Source organism: Entelurus aequoreus, linkage group LG05 (assembly GCF_033978785.1).
Source record: "Entelurus aequoreus isolate RoL-2023_Sb linkage group LG05, RoL_Eaeq_v1.1, whole genome shotgun sequence".
In the NCBI taxonomy this organism is placed as follows: Eukaryota; Metazoa; Chordata; class Actinopteri; order Syngnathiformes; family Syngnathidae; genus Entelurus; species Entelurus aequoreus.
In genome coordinates this window covers 53,339,768-53,361,696 of record NC_084735.1, presented here as the reverse complement: position 1 = coordinate 53,361,696, position 21,929 = coordinate 53,339,768, and the positions used below count along the sequence as shown (strand labels likewise).

Genomic DNA, 21,929 nt, shown 5'->3' with positions numbered 1-21,929 from the left:
TAAAGTTAAAATTTTAATGACAATAAAAAGGAAGTCTAAGTCTAAGTCCAAGTCTATCTTTAGAAATCAGAAACTTAATTAAGATTTTTACATGCAATTTTAAAAGGTTTCAACCAAATCCATGCAATAATTAGGTTTTCGTGCATGTAAACATAGCATTCGGGGGTTATTTAGGGGTTAAATAGAGTGGCACGGAGTCACTCCCCTGAGGCGATGCTGTGTTCATTTGTACTCAGATGCTGCTTCACCACAACTGCAGAAGGGCTCTTCACCCTGTTTACCAATGGTTGTCCTCAGGATAAGAAACTCACACAAAAGAAAATGTGTTTTTGTCTGCGTATGCGTTGCTGTCTTCTTCATGTACAGATACCTCGGGTAAGTTGTTTGCTGTAACCAACTTTATGGTCGTGTTTCATTCATTGGAAAATTAGATAGAAATATACTGGCCTATTTGAATGTCATCATTGCACTCACTTTTAGATCATGTTTGCCGAAGGTATTATGTATTATTTTTCCCACATGAAAAATAGCAGGGATAATGTAAATGCACCATTTTATTACTCACGTGTATATTTTAATGAAATACCGACTATGGCAAACACAGGGTGTCCTTAAAGTCTGGATGTAATATACACTTATAATTCAAATACATTATACCAAAGCATTTTTATTTAATGATAGATCATTATTTAAATTCTTATAGTACAAAAATACCAATTTTAAAAATGATAACTAAAAATATGGTAGACTTAATATCAAAAACATTTATGTATACTAATAAGACAAATTAAAAAAATAAAGAATGTAGTTATATTATATATGCTCAATACAAAATATAAAACAAATGGAGGACTGGAAGAAGCCAAAGTACTTGTTTTCAGATGAAGATGACAACATCTCGACACAACTCATAACTCTACAATAGTAACATGATTATGCCAGAGTCTACAATTTTAGGTAATACTAACATGAATTTACTATCACCAACCACCAGCATCAATTATACAGCACAATTAATTAAACAATGTCAGACAGTATTTAGTCTCAATATATATATATATATATATATATATATATATATATATATATATATATATATATATATATATATATATATATATATATATATATATATATATATATATATATATATATATATATATATATATATATTAGGGCTGGGAATCTTTGGGTGTCCCACGATTCGATTCAGAATCGATTCTTGAGGTCACGATTCGATTCAAAATCGATTTTTTTTCAATTCAACACGATTCTCGATTCAAAAACGATTTTTTAAAATGTTTATTTTTTTTTTTTAAATTAAAACAATACACAACAATACCATAATAATGCAATACAATTTCAAAATCAAACCCAATTTTGGAGTTCTGAACTTGTGATTTCTTGCAGTGTTAAGTGGTAATATTTCACATTTGTCCCAATTGACTTTATACCCTGATAAACAGCCATATTCAGTGATGACATTATTGATATAGTGTAGAGAGGAGTTAACATGTGACAGGTAGAGAATTATGTCGTCACAAAACATCGATAGCTTATTATACTGAGAGCCAATTTTTATAACATGAATATTATTTTCACTTCTTATTTTTGCAGCTAAGGGTTCAATAACCAAATTAAATAATAATCCAGATAGAGGACATCCCTGTTTTACTCCTCTTTTTAACGAAAAAGGTTCTGAAATATGATTATTGGTTTTGACTGATGCCATGGGCCTTGTATAAAGCATCTTAATCCATTGTATAAAATTATCTCCAAATCCAAATTTACGTAATGTGCAAGACATAAATGACCAGTTTATGTGGTCGAATGCCTTCTCCGCATCAACAGTACATACTGCTGTGGGATAAGGGAGACTTCTAGCATAGTAAATAACATTAACCAATTTCCTTGTATTGTCTGAAGATTGTCGACCTTCCATGAAGCCAGTTTGGTCAGTATGAATTAATTTTCCTATTACATTTGATAATCGTGTGGCTAAGATTTTTTCCCCATTCAAAAGGATTTTCTTTTCTTTCAATACATAGATTTCAGCAGGATCTACCCCAGTCTGCTGACATGCAAGCAGAGTAGTAGATTATTGTAAAAAGCTTTTATAATTGTAAAGGACAATGTTTTATCAACTGATTGCAATAATGTACATTTGTTTTAACTATTAAATTAACCAAAAATATGACTTATTTTATCTTTGTGAAAATATTGGACACAGTGTGTTGTCAAGCTTATGAGATGCGATGCAAGTGTAAGCCACTGTGACACTATTGTTCTTTTTTAATTTTTTTTATAAATGTCTAATGACAATGTCAATGAGGGATTTTTAATCACTGCTATGTTGAAATTGTAACTAATATTGATACTGTTGTTGATATTATTCATTTTTGTTTCACTACTTTTGGTTTGTTCTGTGTCGTGTTTGTGTCTCCTCTCAATTGCTCTGTTTATTGTTTATTGGTTATTGTTTATTATTCTGAGTGTTTCTGGGTCGGGTTTGGTTTTGGAATTGGATTGCATTGTTATGGTATTGCTGTGTATTGTTTTGTTGGATTGATTAATTTACAAAAAAAAAAAAAAAAAAAAAAAAAAAAAAAAAAAAATCGATTAAAAAAAAATGAGAATCGATTCTGAATCGCACAACGTGAGAATCGCAATTCGAATTCGAATTGATTTTTTCCCACACCCCTAATATATATATATATATGTATATATATATATATATATATATATATATATATATATATATATATATATATATATATATATATATATATATATATATATATATATATATATATATATATATATATATATATATATATATATATATATATATATATATATATACACACACTACCGTTCAAAAGTTTGGGGTCACATTGAAATGTCCTTATTTTTGAAGGAAAAGCACTGTACTTTTCAATGAAGATAACTTTAAACTAGTCTTAACTTTAAAGAAATACACTCTATACATTGCTATTGTGGTAAATGACTATTCTAGCTGCAAATGTCTGGTTTTTGGTGCAATATCTACATAGGTGTATAGAGGCCCATTTCCAGCAACTATCACTCCAGTGTTCTAATGGTACAATACAGCGGTATAGCTCGGTTGGTAGAGCGGCCGTGCCAGCAACTTGAGAGTTGCAGGTTCAATCCCCGCTTCCGCCATCCTAGTCATTGCCGTTGTGTCCTTGGGCAAGACACTTTACCCACCTGCTCCCAGTGCCACCCACACTGGTTTAAATGTAACTTAGATATTGGGTGTCACTATGTAAAGCGCTTTGAGTCACTAGAGAAAAGCGCTATATAAATATAATTCACTTCACTTCACTTCACAAAGTGTTTGCTCATTGGCTCAGAAGGCTAATTGATGATTAGAAAACCCTTGTGCAATCATGTTCACACATCTGAAAACAGTTTAGCTCGTTACAGAAGCTACAAAACTGACCTTCCTTTGAGCAGATTGAGTTTCTGGAGCATCACATTTGTGGGGTCAATTAAACGCTCAAAATGGCCAGAAAAAGAGAACTTTCATCTGAAACTCGACAGTCTATTCTTGTTCTTAGAAATGAAGGCTATTCCACAAAATTGTTTGGGTGACCCCAAACTTTTGAACGGTAGTGTATATATATATATATATATATATATATATATATATAATTTTTTTAATCATTTATTGCGATTTATTCATACACCTTCTTTACTTTCATACAAGAAGTGAATAATTGCTTCTCCTCCTTTTTGGATAAAATTAAATGTGCAAATGTAACCACGTGATGTCCCTTAATGTAAGTTGTTAACACGTCAGAGGCCAATCAGTCATAAATATGACCAGTTTAAATGTATTGTATGCATTTTTACCTGTGTCCAGACAGGGACATCCTGTATAAAGCCGAAAATGCAATATGTTCATACAAAAAACATTGTCAATTGCCATCAAGGATATTAATGTATGTGTAAATAAACTCAAATCCTTCAGCCTGCCAAGAGGGGGACAAAGAACAATCAGAAAATTTGGACTGAGCGCCAATTCGACCCAGTTCACCTTGGAGAGGCAGCCTTTCCGCATCCTTGGGGGATCCATTCATTATTTCCGTGTGCCCAGGGCATACTGGAGGGACCGCCTGATGAAAATGAAAGCATGTGGCCTCAACACACTCACCACGTAGGAATGATTTGTTTCATCGTACCTCTCTCCTCCCGATAAACGTTGACAGAAGTTTTTATGTTTCCTTGCAGGTTTGTGCCGTGGAATCTGCATCAGCCACAGAGAGGAGTCTTCGACTTCCGTACACAGCTGGATTTAGAGTGAGAAGTATTCTTGTTTTACAAACCCTGAAAACTTTGTAGTTTTTTAGGTACAACATTCAGACAATGCTCAGATTAAACAACAGTACAAAGCATTTTGACCTTGTGCAGTACCATGTGTGAAGGTGGCCCCCCTTATCAATGCAAAGAGTATAATAACACTGCCGTTTGTTTGTGTACCTTGTTAAAATCCCTCCAAACTAGTCCTAAACTTTTGTGGTATGTTTGTGTCGGTTTGTACTATAAAAAAGAAAAAATATGTTATTGATATTTCAGTATTAATCTGCACATCACCATGGGTGTAAATATAATAAGACAACAATAACATTAAAACCAAAAGAGAAACAAATCAGCACAAACGAAGCACAAATGTTTGGGACAAGTTTGGAGAGATTTGGTTATGGTGTGGGGATGGTGGGGTTGGATGCGTGTGAATATTAATAAAACAGAAAAAACATTATAATCATAGTAGCACACATTTTTTTTGAAAGCAGAAAAAACTGCACAAATGTAGCACAAACGTCGAGGACAGGTTTGGAAAGATTTGTCCAAGGTAAGGGCGAGTTATATGTGTATAATAAAACATTAATAATACTAATCAGAATCAGAATCAGAAGTACTTTATTAATCCCCAAGGGGAAATTAAGATAGACCAGACCAGACTCAGAAGGGCCAAATTTAGAGAAACAAAATGTGTCTGGGGGCCGGTATATCTATTTTTAGAAACACTAATACAAAACATCACAATAATGTCTGATTGAATGCTAAACACGTTATGACAGACCGCCTTAAAAAAAGGAATGGAATTTAAATTTTTTTTTACTGAATGAGACACCCAGAATGTACATGAAAATAAAAAATGTGGGATTTACAATATTAACTATGAACGATAAAACACTGAATATTGACAACACATGAACGTCACACCCACTCATGCAACAAAAATGCAACAAAACAGCGAAATATGAATGCAAAGGGTACAAATAAACCCACTTACAATCTGATATATCACTATGCTTTAGAACGTTGTTGTAAAAATCTCCTTCCGTGTCGGTCCCTGACACCTGCATTTCAGGCTGACACTCTGGAAACACTCTGTGGAAACGCTCCTCCACCCACACTGCTTGGTGCCTGCTGTGACTTAGATTACCATAGTAACTAGAATATCATGCAAAAGTGCAGATTCCAACAATTTCAAGACTTACGGTAATTTGAAAACATCACTGCACATCATAATGGCAGCTACACTTTCCATCTTAAAGATCTAAAAAAAAAAGTACTTGGGAATGTCCGGCGGGCCAGTATGAAAAGCTTAACGGGCCGCATGTGGCCCCTGGGCCTTAATTTGCCCAGGTCTGAGATAGACCATATTAGCAACATAGCACAAACATAGCACACACTTTTGGGACAAGTTTGGAGAGATTTGAACAAGGTGGGGGTGATGTTTGTGAATAATAACAAAACAGTAAAAACATTGAAACCATATTTGCACAAATATATCTTTTGACAGCTCAAACGCAGCACAAACATGTAAACAAGTTAAGAGAGAGTTGGACAAGGTGGGGTGCTGCGTGTAAATATTAACAGTATAAACATGAAAACCAGAATAGCACAAATATTTTTTGACAGCGCAAATGTTTGGGACAAGTTTGATGAGATTTGGACAAGATGAGGGGGTCGGGGAGGGGCTTGGTGACATCACTGGTCAGAAAATGTATTTTTAAGAATGAATGAAAAACCTTAACAGCACAAACTAAAATTTCACAGCAAAAGCATTGCACAAACAAGAGTGTTATTTGAATATTTGCAATGACAAGCTTCACACAAATTTCAAATGTCTGTCAGTCTGCATATTGGGAATACTCAGTTTATATTTAAGTCCCTCGTGCATCGGTGGTTCGGCACCACACCTGACAACAGCAGCATCTCCACAACAGCAACAACGCCTCAAGCAATTAACCGCTGCAGTGACTTGTGAAGCGAGCTGTGACTTCACAGACCATTCCCTTTGTTGCCAAGCACATTTGATGCTCAGCAAACAGCCCTGAGTTTGTGTTGGCTGATTTTCCAATGTCCTCTCTTGTGTTGATTTCAGAGCTTATATTCGTCTTGCAGCTGAACTGGGTTTGTGGGTGATTTTACGTCCAGGGCCCTACATCTCCTCAGAGTTAGACCTAGGTGGACTGCCCAGGTAAGACACTGTAGACTTTTAATGTCATTTTAAAACAGGGGTGTGCAAAATGAGACTTGGGGGCCATTTTCAGCCCACAACTTATATTTTATTGGCCCTTGGCATTAGGGGTGTCCCAGTACTCCTTTTTAACTTCCAATACGATACCGATATTAGACCTTTGAGTATATATCACAGTATGCAATACTGTGATATTGATCTTGTACGATATCATCCCGAATTATACATACCTGTATTTGTATTATTTTGTAATGTGGAATGTTAGAAAAGGCTTGATCAAGTACAATTACTCCAAGAACAATGGTAGGTATGGATAACATTAACCTTATGACATACTTATGCCATCTTTTAGTTGAAGAGGAGTGGTCATTTTTTGGCAACACTAAGTGGTTACACTAATTGATTAAGCTAAATGAATGATGCGGACATGTTTGTTACTGGATATGTTTTAATACGTTTCTGCCTTAAAGAACTATAGTTATTGGATATTTGTTTATATTGACAAATGTGCTGTTTTAGCCTGCAATATTGTTCAATGAAGAACACTTATTATGTATGTCTAGCTTGTGTGCTATTGTGTACTTAGCTGTTGTGTAACTGCTAGCTCCTAATAGCCTTTAGCTTACTATGTTTACGTTTTGAAAATGACTTGAGTAAAATACAAGAAAAGACGAACCTTATTGGAGGACATTTAGATGTTAACTGGCTGTCCATCTTTACATAATTAAACATGCTACAAGTCTGCTTGTATCGAGCGCTTATATCGGAGATTTTATACACACGTCGATGTCATCCAATCCTTTTTTTACTTTTTTTTCCTGATATCGGACCAATATCCTATATAAATATCGACTTGAGACACTCCTACTTGGCATATTGCAAATTGTTCAGATATTTTAACATATACAGTGGTACCAATGTTTGTGTTATTTGGCTTTCACCGAAAATGTTCTCTCAGTTTTCATTTACGTCTCTGTACCTTTGATGCTTTTCAGCTTCTCAGTCACAATTGTGACAATTCCGACAAATTACAACCAATCCCTGTGAATTATTGTGCAATTTTGTCCAATGTTCGCAACTTCCCTGCACACAAACGTATGTTTGTTTCTTGTGTAGCAGGTACAACAAAGTGTAACAAGATATCAACTCTTTGTTGATCAAACAGCGTAGCTCAGATCTACTTCTGGTTCCTGTCTGCAGGGGCGCCACTAACTATTTTTAAAGGGGTATGCAAACACAACACGGTTGACAGTTACAGTTTACAAATACTGTTAACATGTTAGTGTACAGTAATTGGAACAAAAATGAATGTTTAATAGGAATTTGAATCCTACAACAACTTATGATTTCATTTGATTCTGATTCTTGGGGTTACCATACCGATTCTTGCAATATACTGAATTATTTGGTATCATAAATATAATAAAACCTTTTCAAAACAGGTTACAAAAGCTACTCCTGGCTGCTAAACTACAAAGTACAAGCACAGCGAGTCAGCCAAAGATGGCCAAAAAATTTCTTTTTAGTAGTCGATTCTTAAATGTTTTTATCTTTTTTTACATAGATTTTTTAAAATTAGGAATCAAATCAGAATCTGAATAAATTCGGTTCCGATGTGAATCGATTTTTTCTTGTAGTGTATAGTGTTTAAGCCGAACAAACACTTTTGAAGCATAAAAGTCGTCCCAAAAAGCATAAATGTCGTCCCAAAAACCCGTTTAAAATCCAGAGGTGATCGTGCATTTTCTGCTGTGGGTCCAAAACTTTTGAATAATATCCCTATTGTTATTCGAACGGCTCCCTCTTTAATGATTTTTAAATCACGTCTTAAAACATATTTTACAATACATTTTTAATTTCCCCTCGGGGATTAATTAAATATTTCTAATTCTGATTGTGATATTTTTATTCTTTGGCTTTTAAACCAGCATGATAGTTGTGTGATTTTAGTCTATTTTATTTTCTCTGATGTATTTTATGTATTTATTCTTTATAGTTAAATGTTTTATATTACTGACTCTTTGTCTTAACTTCTGTGCAGCACTTTGTGAAAATTCTATTGTTTTTTAAAATGTGCTATATAAATAAAGTGGATTTGACTTGATTGGATTGGATAAAACAAACATGGAGAATGTATGCAATTGTGGATGACAGAGCAGACAACAGACATTAAGGAAGCCTTTGGTCGTGTTTATTTCTGCAATTATAATTAATTATTACTAGTATCAGCGAGGTGGGGTGTGCCAGGACCGGCCTCGAAGTCAGCGACAGGTGCGTAGTTGGCCCACCTGGGCCTTGTTATCTAATCACCTGTTGCTCTGTATAAGCAGCAACCGGGAGGAGAGACGTTGTTGGAGCTGGGGGAGAGCGAGAGCATGACGAACAATCACGAAAAAGACGATTGCTGAAAAGCACCAAGAGACTTGTTTGAAAAAAATAAAACTGTCTTGAAACGATGAAACAGGCTCGCCTGGAGATGCTTGGTGGTCTGGAGCAGTGGTCCCCAACCACCGGGCCGCACAAGAATTAAAAAAAATAAAAACATGTATTTTTTATTTCTTTATTAAATCAACATAAAAAACACAAGATACACTTACAATTAGTGCACCAACCCAAAAATCCTCCCTCCCCCATTTACACTCATTCACACTCATTCGCACAAAAGGGTTGTTTTTTTCTGTTATTCATATTTCTGGTTCCTACATTATATATCAATATAGATCAATACAGTCTGCAGGGATACAGTCTGTAAGCACACATGATTGTATTTTATTTATGACAAAAAAAAAACAACAACACCCCCTCCCCAATCCGTGGGACAAATTTTCAAGCGTTGACCGGTCCGCAGTTACAAAAAGGTTGGGGATCACTGGTCTGGAGGACCCACTGGAAGGCAAGTTCCACAAGTACATACCCTGAGTATGTGCTTTTATTGCCATCTAGTGTCTACTTTTAAGTTTATGCGGTATAAAACAAGTAAAACACCAATACAGTATTTGTTTGTCCAATCATTGTTGAAATCCTGTGTTCTTTGAACATTTAAAACATTTATAACAAATTCATTAAATCACAAGCTGAGTTAATGTTATTGAAAAACAAAATGTGGCTGAAAACATTGCGATAATTTTATGAAAAGCTGCCGCATATTTGGGCATTTCAGGTCGCTACAAACGCAAAAAAACCCAGGGACATCCTGAAAGGACTGAAGTATGACGATGGGGTCCAGATGGTTCTCCCCTCCCCTCCTGTTTCTCAGCTCATTAGATTTACATTCATCCTGATGGGGAAATTGTTTCGGTATTGGTACGTTTAGAATTTTTCCTGACCTTTTGGAACAAAACAAAAATTAAAGTACCACTGTATTGACTTACATTGGGTTGGTTTTAGCATATATCAAAGTGGTCCCCTACCATCGTTTTTTATGAATGAATACAGTTTGGACAATCTTCCGAGGGTATTTTGTGGTAAAATGCAGACGTCCTTGCACAAATGAATTGTTACGCTCACAGTACAAAAATGAACTTGCAGTGAAACAAACCATTCTGTGTTAAATTGAATGAGAGGGGGAAAGTCACGTCTCGCTGTAAGGAGGCCAGTGAAAGAAGCTTTGTCAGGAATGGTTGGCACACTGTGGCAGCGTTGTTTTCGCTGCATTTAGTCATGAGCAAGCGTTTTGTCTTTGTCTTTGCAGCTGGCTCCTTCAAGATGGCAGCATGAGATTGAGAACAACATACCCAGGATTCACCGAGGCTGTCAACATGTATTTTGACAAACTGATGCCAAATATGGTTCCTTTGCAGGTGTGTTTTTGTGTCTCATGTCTTATTTACAAGTCTCATCACTGGCTAAATGAAGTGTTCTTGTGATTTTCAGTATAAGAAAGGAGGTCCCATCATTGCAGTCCAGCTTGAAAATGAATATGGGTCTTTTGCTAAAGATGAGCACTACATGCATTTCATTAAAGAGGTAACATACACATTCACTAACCACAACATTAGGTACAGCTGCTGATTTAATAAAATCAAATATATAAGACTAAATATAACACTGTCATTGTTTTGACGCTGTCCCGTAATTGTCATTATGGGCTTGATATACAGTACATTAGGGGTGTCCAATTTTTTTTACAGGAAAATATATTTATGTGGAATGTTGACGCTTGATGTTCTTTGCCTTTGAATGGATTATTCAACCAGCTAAAACAAGGCCAAAGTAATTTAGGGATGAAACGTTAAGCGGTTTGTTGATAAACCCTGATTTAAAATTAAAAAAAAAAAAAAAAAAAATACAAATAAATTGTAATAAAATAAAATAAATACCTAATATACATTTTAAGTACAAATTACATTTATTGAAATAAATTGGGCCATTTGACTGAATCGTTGCCATTTGGTTGTTGTAATCTCTCAAAATAAACTGAGATTTCAGGTTTTTTTTGTTAAACTTTAAATCTGATAATAAAAAAAACACTTATTGAACTACTCAAGGAACAAAACAGCAATAACCAAACAGGCGTTGACATGGAACTCACAGGGCAAACTGGGAAGATGTCGTCTTGAGAACACCTGGAGAAGAAGCACAGAGCAAGAGTTCAAGAAGGAGGGGCTGACGTTGCAACAGCTAGATAGTATATATCTGTATCATGAATCAATTTTAGTGGACGCCGACTTAAACAAGTTGAAAAACTTATTCGGGTGTTACCATTTAGTGGTCAATTGTACGGAATATGTACTTCACTGTGCAACCTATAATAAAAGTCTCAATCAATCAATCAATCAATCAAAGCTAGAGAGGACGGCCCAAGACAGACGAGGGTGGAGGCGATTCATCAATGGTCTATGTTCCGAAAGAAAAACAAAGGCCTAAGTAAAGTAAAGAATAAAGCCAATTTTAAAAAGTGACAGGCAACAAATGCTATTTTTCCAGTGTTCCAATTAGTTTAAATATATTTTTTTTAAATTATAGTTTTTAAATATGCAATCAGATCAATGTGTGCAGACACTTTGCTTCATAAAAAACACGTATTTTACAGGTAATTATATTCTATTGTACATGTATACATTTTATTTCCGGGGAATAACATCCCTGCCTAGTTTTAATACCGAGAGGCATATTTTTAATATGTGGCCAATGCTGGGTTGCTTAACAGCATAAGAAAAACGTCCTGGCAGGGTGTTGTGTAATTCTACATGACAATAAATGCTAGGTTGTATGGCACAGCTTTGTAGTTCTTCTGTAAAATGTGTCTAGTGAATTACCATTCTGTTTATCGATCTAATATATTCTCATTTGGCATTTTTTTTGGAAGGCCTTACAGTCCAGAGGGATCAGCGAGCTTTTGCTCACATCAGACAGCCACAACACTTTAAAGTCAGGCGGCGTGGATGGAGGTACAGTACTTACCATCAATCAGGGTGTCCATTGTGTGGCGCGGGGAAAATGTTATATCAGAATATTATTTAATATAATTTTAGTACAAATTAACTAATTTAACATAAAACATACATTTGCAAACCTTCCTGACACAACTTGAACCCAGTATGTTTGTCTTACAAGAACAGCACTAACGCTGTGCAGCACAGTGGGAATTAATAGGGAAATTTTGTGCACACTTTAGTACATCTAATTTTTACTGGTGTACGTACTTTTCTGTATTTGAACGTAAGTCTATTTTTGATAAGAACGGCATGCAACTGTTGTTACATCAGGCCCCTGGTTTGACATCACTGCTGGTTAAAGGCCTACTGAAATGAATTTTTTTAATTTAAATGGGGATAGCTGTAACGACGGGGTCGCATCGTGGTGCGAGGTGTTCTCCCAGGAATGCAGACGGGCTCGGACACAGCTTGCAGCGACTAACAGAAAAAACACAAGTGACTAGAAAACGTAAACAGAAATATGATCCGGGCAGCGGATCATAACAGTACCCCCCCCCTTAAGGGACAGATCCCAGATGTCCCCTGGAAAAACTAAAAAATCCCCCCCGACTACAAGGCAGTTCACAAGTCAAGGGAGGGAGGAGGGAGGAATTGGCGGAGGGTCGCCAGGCCACGTGTCCCCAAATTCACCGGGGAAGGGTCAGGTGGCGGCGGCGAATGGAACGCCGAGGCGGGCGACCACGGAAAGACCACATTCGTGGCCGCCGAGAAGGTGGGCGTGAGTGGCGCCAGAAGTTCAGCAGCCTCTGAGTCCTGCAACAAAGTCTTGGATGTCGCTGCTGTTTGCGCCACTGGCGTCCATTACCTGACCTCTGAGAGAGCTGCTTGCGCAGCCGGACCACTCGAGGTCGCTGAGACGTCGCCGTGGAAGCGGTAGGTGTCGACGTCGCCGTGGCAGCCGGAGGAGTCGACGTCGCCGTGGCAGCCGGAGGAGTCGCTGTCGTGGCAGCAGGAGTCGCTGTTGTGGCAGCCGGAGGAGTCGCTGTCGTGGCAGCCGGAGGAGTCGCTGTCGTGGCAGCCGGAGGAGTCGCTGTCGTGGCAGCCGGAGGAGTCGCTGTCGTGGCAGCCGGAGGAGTCGCTGTCGTGGCAGCAGGAGTCGCTGTCGTGGCAGCAGGAGTCGCTGTCGTGGCAGCAGGAGTCGCTGTCGTGGCAGCAGGAGTCGGTGCTGGTGCTGGTGCGAGAACCTGCCGAGGAGTGGGTGCTGGTGCTGGTGCGAGAACCAGCCGAGGAGTCGGTGCTGGTGCGAGAACCAGTCGAGGAGCCGGTGCTGGTGCGAGAACCAGTCGAGGAGCAGGTGCTGGTGCGGGAACCAGCCGAGGAGCAGGTGCTGGTGCGGGAACCAGTCGAGGAGCAGGTGCTGGTGCGGGAACCAGCCGAGGCGCAGGTGCTGGTGCGGGAACCAGCCGAGGCGCAGGTGCTGGTGCAGGAACCTGCCGAGGCGCAGGTGCTGGTGCGGGAACCAGCCGAGGCGCAGGTACTGGTGCGGGAACCAGCCGAGGCGCAGGTACTGGTGCGGGAACCAGCCGAGGCGCAGGTACTGGTGCGGGAACCAGCCGAGGCGCAGGTACTGGTGCGGGAACCAGCCGAGGTTCCCGCAAAATGTCTATTCTTACTCCCCACTTGAGACTGGGTGGGAGCACACTGTAACGACGGGGTCGCATCGTGGTGCGAGGTGTTCTCCCAGGAATGCAGACGGGCTCGGACACAGCTTGCAGCGACTAACAGAAAAAACACAAGTGACTAGAAAACGTAAACAGAAATATGATCCGGGCAGCGGATCATAACAATAGCAGATATATTCTATTTGTCATACTTGATCATTTCGCGATATTGCCATATTTTTGCTGAAAGGATTTAGTATAGAACAATGACGATAAAGTTTGCAACTTTTGGTCTCTGATAAAAAAAAGCCTTGCCCCTACCGGAAGTAGCGTGACGTAGTCAATAGTTCACCTCCTCATATTTTCCTATTGTTTTCAACGCAGCTAGAGCGATTCGGACCGAGAAAGCGACGATTACCCCATTAATTTGAGCGAGGATGAAAGATTCGTGGATGAGGTACGTTAGAGTGACGGACTAGAATGCAGCGAAAGACATATCTTTTTTCGCTCTGACCGTAACTTAGGTACAAGCTGGCTCATTGGATTCCACACCCTCTCCTTTTTCTATTGTGGATCACAGATTTGTATTTTAAACCAACTCGGATACTACATCCTCTTGAAAATGAGAATCGAGAACGCGAAATGGACATTCACAGTGACTTTTATCTCCACGACAATACATCGGCGAAGCTCTTTAGCTACTGAGCTAACGTGATAGCATCTGGCTCAAATGCAGATAGAAACAAAATAAATAAATCCCTGACTGGAAGGATAGACAGAAGATCAACAATACTATTAAACCATGGACATGTAACTACACGGTTAATAATTCTCAGCCTGGCAAAGCTTAACAATGCTGTTGCTAACGACGCTAAAGCTAACTTTGCAACTTAGCAACCGGACCTCACAGAACTATGATAAAAACATTAGCGCTCCACCTACGCCAGCCAGCCCTCATCTGCTCATCAACACCCGTGCTCACCTGCGTTCCAGCAATCGACGGCGCGACGAAGGACTTCACCCGATCACAGATGCGGTTGGCGGCTAGCATCGGCTAGCGCGTCTGCTATCCAAGTAAGTCCTCCTTGTTGTGTTGCTACAGCCAGCCGCTAATACACCGATCCTACCTACAACTTTCTTCTTTGCAATCTCCATTGTTCATTAAACAAATTGCAAAAGATTCACCAACACAGATGTCCAGAATACTGTGGAATTATGAAATGAAAACAGAGCTTTTTGTATTGGCCTCAATGGGGGAGCCATACCTCTGTTCTACTGGCTACGTCACGCGCATACGTCATATCCAAAGGAGTTTTCAACCGGAAGTTTAGAGGGAAATTTAAAATTGCACTTTATAAGTTAACCCGGTCGTATTGGCATGTGTTGCAATGTTAAGATTTCATCATTGATATATAAACTAACAGACTGCGTGGTCGGTAGTAGTGGGTTTCAGTAGGCCTTTAAACTTTGCAGCAGGCTTCTTGTTCATCTGACAATTGACTCTGATGTAGGGCTCCTCTGCAGTAAATGGATGAATATTTTACAAGGGAGCCATCTGCTGTTCAAACAGTGATACTGACTGAGCTATCATTACTTCAAACTTACTGTGGAGTTTGACATTGGCATCTAGCTGATTTTGGTTGTTATTACAGGAGATTGTTATCACATTGTTGTTTTAGCACAGATATTTACAATAATAGAACATCACACAGCCCTGCTGTTCATGTTCACTCATGCTTTTGTAAATAATGTAAATAGTTCAATGTGATTATCTTGTGTGATGACTGTATTATGATGATAGTATATATCTGATAGTATATATCTGTATCATGAATCAATTTAAGTGGACCCCGACTTAAACAAGTTGAAAAACTTATTCGGGTGTTACCATTTAGTGGTCAATTGTATGGAATATGTACTTCACTGTGCAACCTACTATTAAAAGTCTCAATCAATCAATCAATCAATCAATCAATCAATCAATGCTAGGCTCTCTCTTTCACACACACGCGCATGTAAACCACCTGGACCCCCAGGGTCCAACAAATTAGAGTTGAGCGCGCTAGGCATTGAGTGAAAAGCCCAAGCTTCAACTTGGTGTCCAGCACAATTTCTTATAGTGTTAGGGAGTAAGGTTTACCTACAAACAGTTGGCACAGCCACACTGGATGGCCTCCGTTACACTCACTGTCATAAACCTCACTCTCATCCGGGTCACGGCACCAAAGTAAATATAGGACAGAATATACTTTAATCATCCTTCCATCCATCCATCCATCTTCTTCCGCTTATCCGAGGTCGGGTCGCGGGGGCAGCAGCCTAAGCAGGGAAGCCCAGACTTCCCTCTCCCCATGACATGACATAATCATCCTGCAATGTAAAAATTATGTGCTTGTAGTGCAGTTTCAAAAAGTCCACACAAATAGGGTAAAATCACATGAAAACAAGAGGGAAACATGAAAGAACACAAAGGACATAGAAGACATTTAAAGAGCATAGAGCTGATGCAGCCAGATACAACTTCAGCGGAGCCAATTCTACAAACAGCTGCACGAGTAAAAAGCAACAACAACAACAACAACAAAATAGCAATAAATTATCATGTATTGCACACATACAATATCACCATACATAGACAAACAACAAAACAAAACAAAAACACAATTTCAACACTCGCGTACTGTACACACTGTGGTGGCCTATGCAGTGCTCCACGCAATCGTCTGCTGGGGTGGGGAGCCGCACGCCCGAAGACAGGAACAGACCCAACAAAGCAACCAAGAGAGCCGACTCCGTCCTAGGCTGCACACTATCTCTCAGCCAATATCCAGTCCATGCAGGATGAGCGAGAATCTGTCCACGGAGACCAGTGTCCGATACATATTCATTTAGCCAGGACTCCATAAAGGTTGTCCATCTTGATGCTCAACGCTGGCTCTCTTCCTCAGCATCTCTTTCAGTGTGGCAAAGAGCCAGCAGCTAGTCTCCAGTGTAAACAAGGCCACGGCCAAAAGGATCCCCCAAAGAACTTTAACACATAGGACCTAGGGCAGTGGTTCTTAACCTGGGTTCGATCGAACCCTAGGGGTTCAGTGAGTCGGCCTCAGGGGTTCGGCGGAGCCTCCGCCGCGGAGGTAAAGAGACATCCGACTTATTGTGTAAATAAAAACTTCTCCCTATCAGCGTATTATGGATACCCCCAAACAATGTTCCCTCTAATTTTCCATCTGATTTGCAGGTTTTTTGATTGATTGATTGAAACTTTTACTAGCAGATTGCAAAGGAAGAGAATACACAGCACAGTTTACACAGTACAGTACATATTCCGTACAATTGACCACTAAATGGTAACACCCGAATAAGTTTTTCAAATTGTTTAAGTCGGGGTCCACGTTATTCAATTCATGGTAATGTGTGTAAGGTGTGTAATTTTTTGTGAGTTCATGCACTGTGATGGTTTTGTTCTTTGAACAAGGTGATGTTCATGCACGGTTCATTTTGTGCACCAGTAAAAAAACATACGACTTTTTCTTGAATTTGAAAAAAAAAAATATATATATATATATATATTTTTTTTTCACTAAAGAAGGGTTTCGGTGAAGGCGCATATGCAACTAGTGGGGTTCGGTACCTCCAACAAGGTTAAGAACCACTGACCAGGGGGATGAATTAATTTTTATTAGAACCGGCCCGCAGGCCACAGCCGCCTGCTGCTGTTTTGCACGCACCAATACTCCATCAGTGATGGCGCTATGAATTTTCAAAATGGTGTCCCATGGACCCCATCAAGTCATAAAAATGGGGTCCCACAGTAAATTTTTTGGGTCCCACTTTTTTGTAACCATTTTGAAAACAAATGATAAATGTATGCATTATCCTGTTATATCTCACATTCCTTATTGTGTTTTGGAAAAAGGTTGTCATAAACGTTACTTGATTCATTAAAAAAAATGATACAAAAGAAAACACATTTTTATGCATACGTAAATTTATTAAGTTATAAACTATCATTGACTTTCTTCTTTCCTTCATGGATCTCAGCGTTGCCGCTGCCGGTATTTTCTTTAAATATTTTTATTGTAATATTTTCAGAATGTGTTTGTTCTATTTTTGGCCAAAGTAAGACAAAGAAAACAATCTGAAGTTGTCTTTATTTTTTTTGTTTTAATGCCATGATTTTAATAGTCCGGCCCGCGTGTGCACAGATTTTCCTCCAAGCGGCCCCTGAGCTAAAATGAGTTTGACACCTCTGCCGTTGGTGGATCAAAGAGTTCACAAAAAAGCACCTAAACAGAAGAAGTCACAAAAGTGCTACCGTTTGTTGTGCAGTCCCAAAAGGGCCCGAACCAAAAGGCAAAAAACACATTAAAACAAGAGGGAAACATCAAGAAAACAAAAGGATACACAAGAGCACAGAGCTCCTGCAACCAGCAGCTACTCCGCCATCTTGGGGAAAATAAGAAAACCTGCTGAATACATTGGAACTGGACTCTATGTTGTGTTGTGAGGTAACAATAATAGACAGGAGACTTGAGTGTTGTTTATGGACACTGTTTACTTCCTAATGTGTAACGGAATCTGCACTGGTCGGTCAAGTGACAATATGAAGAGGAAGAAGCGTAATAGGCTATATTCGCATCTCAGCTAAATAACCAATCATTCAATTGTAATGAGCAGCGCTCCCCTACTTACTGTACCTTGACCTTGGAGTTTATGAACTGGCAGTTATAGCCCATGTCTGAGAGAGGGCGATATTGAGCTATCACATAAAGCCTCGTTAGAACAAGTGGAATCACAAATACATACAGTAACCCTGTTACACAAACACACACACACACTTGCACACACTTGAACCTAATCTCTGCTGTCCTGTAGCCATCAGAACATTGAAGCTGCAGAAAGTAAATCAGAGAGACATTCAGGATCTGAATGTAATCCAGGTTAGTGTCATGACACACATTGGCTGCAAAGGACATCTCATCACAGGCCATGTTTTCTATTCTGTCAGCCCAACAGACCAACCATGGTGATGGACTGCAGGACAGGCTGGTATGATGTGTGGGGTAATCTCCACCACGTGCTCCCCCCAGAGGGTATGTTTCATCACATTATTTTTGGTCTTAAATATGGGTGTACCGCAACACATATTTGTTCCCACAGAGTTCGTAAAACTATCCACATTTAAAGATGCATCTGGGATAAAATAGAGAACACTTAGTAAACAGTTCCGGTTACTTTCAGGTTCCAAGTAGTACTTTCCCTGAACAGGATAAAAACAGGATAAAATCGGACCAAAAAGAAGTCTCTTTCAAACCGCCAAATTCTGAATTCTGCTCAAATTGAGCTATTTCAAAGTAGAAACTACAGTAGACCTAACTTGATTTGTTGATAATGGTTTTATCCACTCTGCAAGCTCAAACAAATTATGCCAGTAGCCCCTTTTAGAATATGTATTACACCTTCTTGTTCTGAGTAATCTTAGGCTAAAATTGTTTACAGAAGTTCAATTAATTGTAAATCTACTAGCAGTAAAGTACAGCTGCAAGTACACAATGCTGTTTTAAATTTGTTTTAAAACACTTGGAAAATAAAGTGTGAGGTCAATCACATTTCTAAAATACTGTAGGTCAGTGGTTCTTAAACGTTTTTCACCATGTACCACTTCAGAAAACACTTGGCTCTCCAAGTACCACCATAATGACCAACATTAAAATACAGTAGTGTAGTAGACATAAATATTCATTAAAACAATTCAAAGGTTTTATTTAAAACATATATTTAATATTTTGGCAACTGGAACATTACACACAGTTTGAACAGTATCACTATGTTTGAATTCAAATAAGTGATTATTTGGCATCCCACTAGATGGATCCCGCATACCACATACCACAGTTTGACAATCACTGCTCTAGCCTAACCTTCCATTGAACAGATTATTTGGTAAATTTGTTATTTGTAACTTCTCTTGTAACATCCGTGTTTTGCATGCATAGTATGTGACATTGATCACTGATGTTTATTCAGTCAGTAGAGTTCAAAATATTTAAATTGACATATGTCATTTTTGAGATGTATATGGGCTAATAATCAAATAGCACACTGCCACCTTGCGGTTGGGTATGCTTGGAACACTTGAGTATGGAGGTGTTTGTGAGTAGAGATGGGTACTGAAATTCAGTTATATAATGGCACCTGTGCCAATGGTAGTAACCAGCCCAAAAAAAATTAAATTAGCTACCGGTACCTCATTTCCAATAGCTACTGCTGGTATTTCAAGTAAGGGAAGCTCATTTCCAGCTACTCTCTCACAAGTACAGTCTCCAAAAACATATACAAAATATAAAGATGCTAGATTTTACAAAGAAAATGGCACTTAGAGGATTCTAAAATGCATTCTAGCTCATATCTAATCAATAAAATGTAAATACAAAAGTACATATTTGGCCACTTATTTTCTTCGATAATTGACATTTTAGAACAGTCGCCGCTGTTCATTTCGGTGCTAAATTTTCAGTTGACATTGTGCAAGTAACGTCTTGTACAGTAAGTAATGTAGCAATCTGACAGAAGCACACCGATTCTGATGCTCTTTTTAAACTTAACTTACGTCAACCACAGTCCTCAGGTGCAACACAGCTACAGTAGCGACAGCCACAAAAGCAAAACACCTCCTTATTATGCCGCAATCGTTGTCACAGCAATGGAGGTGCATTCATTTTAAACATCAACATTACAACACAAGCAAGTCTTCAACTGGCTCCTCTAAATGTAAAGTAGCAATGAGCCACCGTGAGCTCCTCTGGGAGGACAGAGCACCTCATCCTATCTGTAAGGGTGAGTACTATGAAGCAAACTTTTTTTGGGCCACTTGTATCTGCGATCTTGCTCTTTCTGTCACTACCTAAAGCTTGTGACCATAGGTAGGAGTAGGAACCATCCATCCATCCATTTTCTACCGCTTGTCCCTTTCGGTTTCGCGGGGGGGGTGGCGGGGGGGTGGGGGGTGGTGGTGGTGGTGGGGTGGGGGGGGGGGGGGGGGCCTATTGGCCTATCTCAGCTGCATTTGGGCGGAAGGCGGTGTACACCCTGGACAAGTCGCCACCTCATCGCAGAGCCAACACAGATAGACAGACAACATTCACACACTAGGGCCAATTTAGTGTTGACAATCAACCTATCGCCAGGTGCATGTCTTTGGAGGTGGGAGGAAGCCGCAGTACCCGGAAGGAACCCACGCAGTCACGGGGAGAACATGCAAACTCCACACACGGAATTGAAAATACAAAAAATAAAATCTGTCTGGAGCTGCAAAAAATGTACAGCCTTATGTAAGTCTTATAATGAAGGTACCACAATATTTAAGTGTCTATATTAGACATAATAGCCTACTATCAAAACGACTATGTGTCTGACGCAAATTTTCATTCACAGAAATGTTAAAGTTTTAATATTTATTCTACACATTTTTACAACATTGGAAAACTTTAGTGCAACAGAGGCTTCTCAGAGGGTGAGATAACCCCTGGGAATTACTGGCTTAGAATGGCCAAAGGTATAGATGTCTGTGTTCAAGTTAACGGAAACAGCAGGCTGTCTTCTTCACATGGATGTATTACAATCTTGGGCATGCTGGGTAACGTTTGCTGTGGTCTGGAACAACATGGCACACAAACAACTATCAGAAATGCAACCAATATTACATATAGATAATGTGTCATGAGACATGCAAATATATATTAATTACACAGAGGACATAAGCAAAGGAAATTAAATGAACTCAAATATACCTAAAAGCGAAGCATAATGATGGAACATACATATGTTTGATTGATTGAGACTTTTATTAGTAGGTTGCACAGTGAAGTACATATTCCGTACAATTGACCACTAAATGGTAACACCCGAATAAGTTTTTCAACTTGTTTAAGTCGGGGTCCACAGATAGTATACAGAAATATACTATCAGATATATACTATCATCATAATACAGTCATCACACAAGATAATCACATTGAATTATTTACATTATTTACAATCAGGGGTGTGGAGGGGGGGGGGTGTAGGATATGGACAGCAAGTAGTGGACAGAGAGAGACAGAGAGAGAGAGAGAGGGAGAGAGAGAGAGAGATCAGAAGGCATAAGAAAAACTATCTGCATTTGATTGTTTACATTTGATTATTAGCAATCCGGGGAGGGTGTTAGTTTAGGGTGGTAGCTGCCTGGAGGTGAACTTTTATTGCAGTTTTGAAGGAGGATAGAGATGCCCTTTCTTTTATACCTGTTGGGAGTGCATTCCACATTGATGTGGCATAGAAAGAGAATGAGTTAAGACCTTTGTTAGTTCGGAATCTGGGTTTAACGTGGTTAGTGGA

At 39.0% G+C, this 21,929-nt stretch overlaps 1 protein-coding gene across 2 annotated transcripts in view; it reads left to right on the top strand.

Moving 5' to 3' along the window:
* The first annotated feature begins 259 nt into the window (after positions 1-259).
* Positions 260-21,929, top strand: part of LOC133649777 (beta-galactosidase-1-like protein 2) — a 33,903-nt gene continuing 12,233 nt past the window's right edge. For both annotated transcript variants that reach the window (XM_062046440.1, XM_062046439.1), the window contains exons 1-9: positions 260-375; positions 3,995-4,180; positions 4,255-4,323; positions 6,419-6,514; positions 10,206-10,314; positions 10,388-10,480; positions 11,823-11,904; positions 18,429-18,493; positions 18,562-18,646. In XM_062046440.1, coding sequence (XP_061902424.1) covers positions 284-375; positions 3,995-4,180; positions 4,255-4,323; positions 6,419-6,514; positions 10,206-10,314; positions 10,388-10,480; positions 11,823-11,904; positions 18,429-18,493; positions 18,562-18,646 — 877 coding nt within the window. In that variant the 5' untranslated portion in view covers positions 260-283. The remainder of the gene's footprint in view (positions 376-3,994; positions 4,181-4,254; positions 4,324-6,418; positions 6,515-10,205; positions 10,315-10,387; positions 10,481-11,822; positions 11,905-18,428; positions 18,494-18,561; positions 18,647-21,929) is intronic.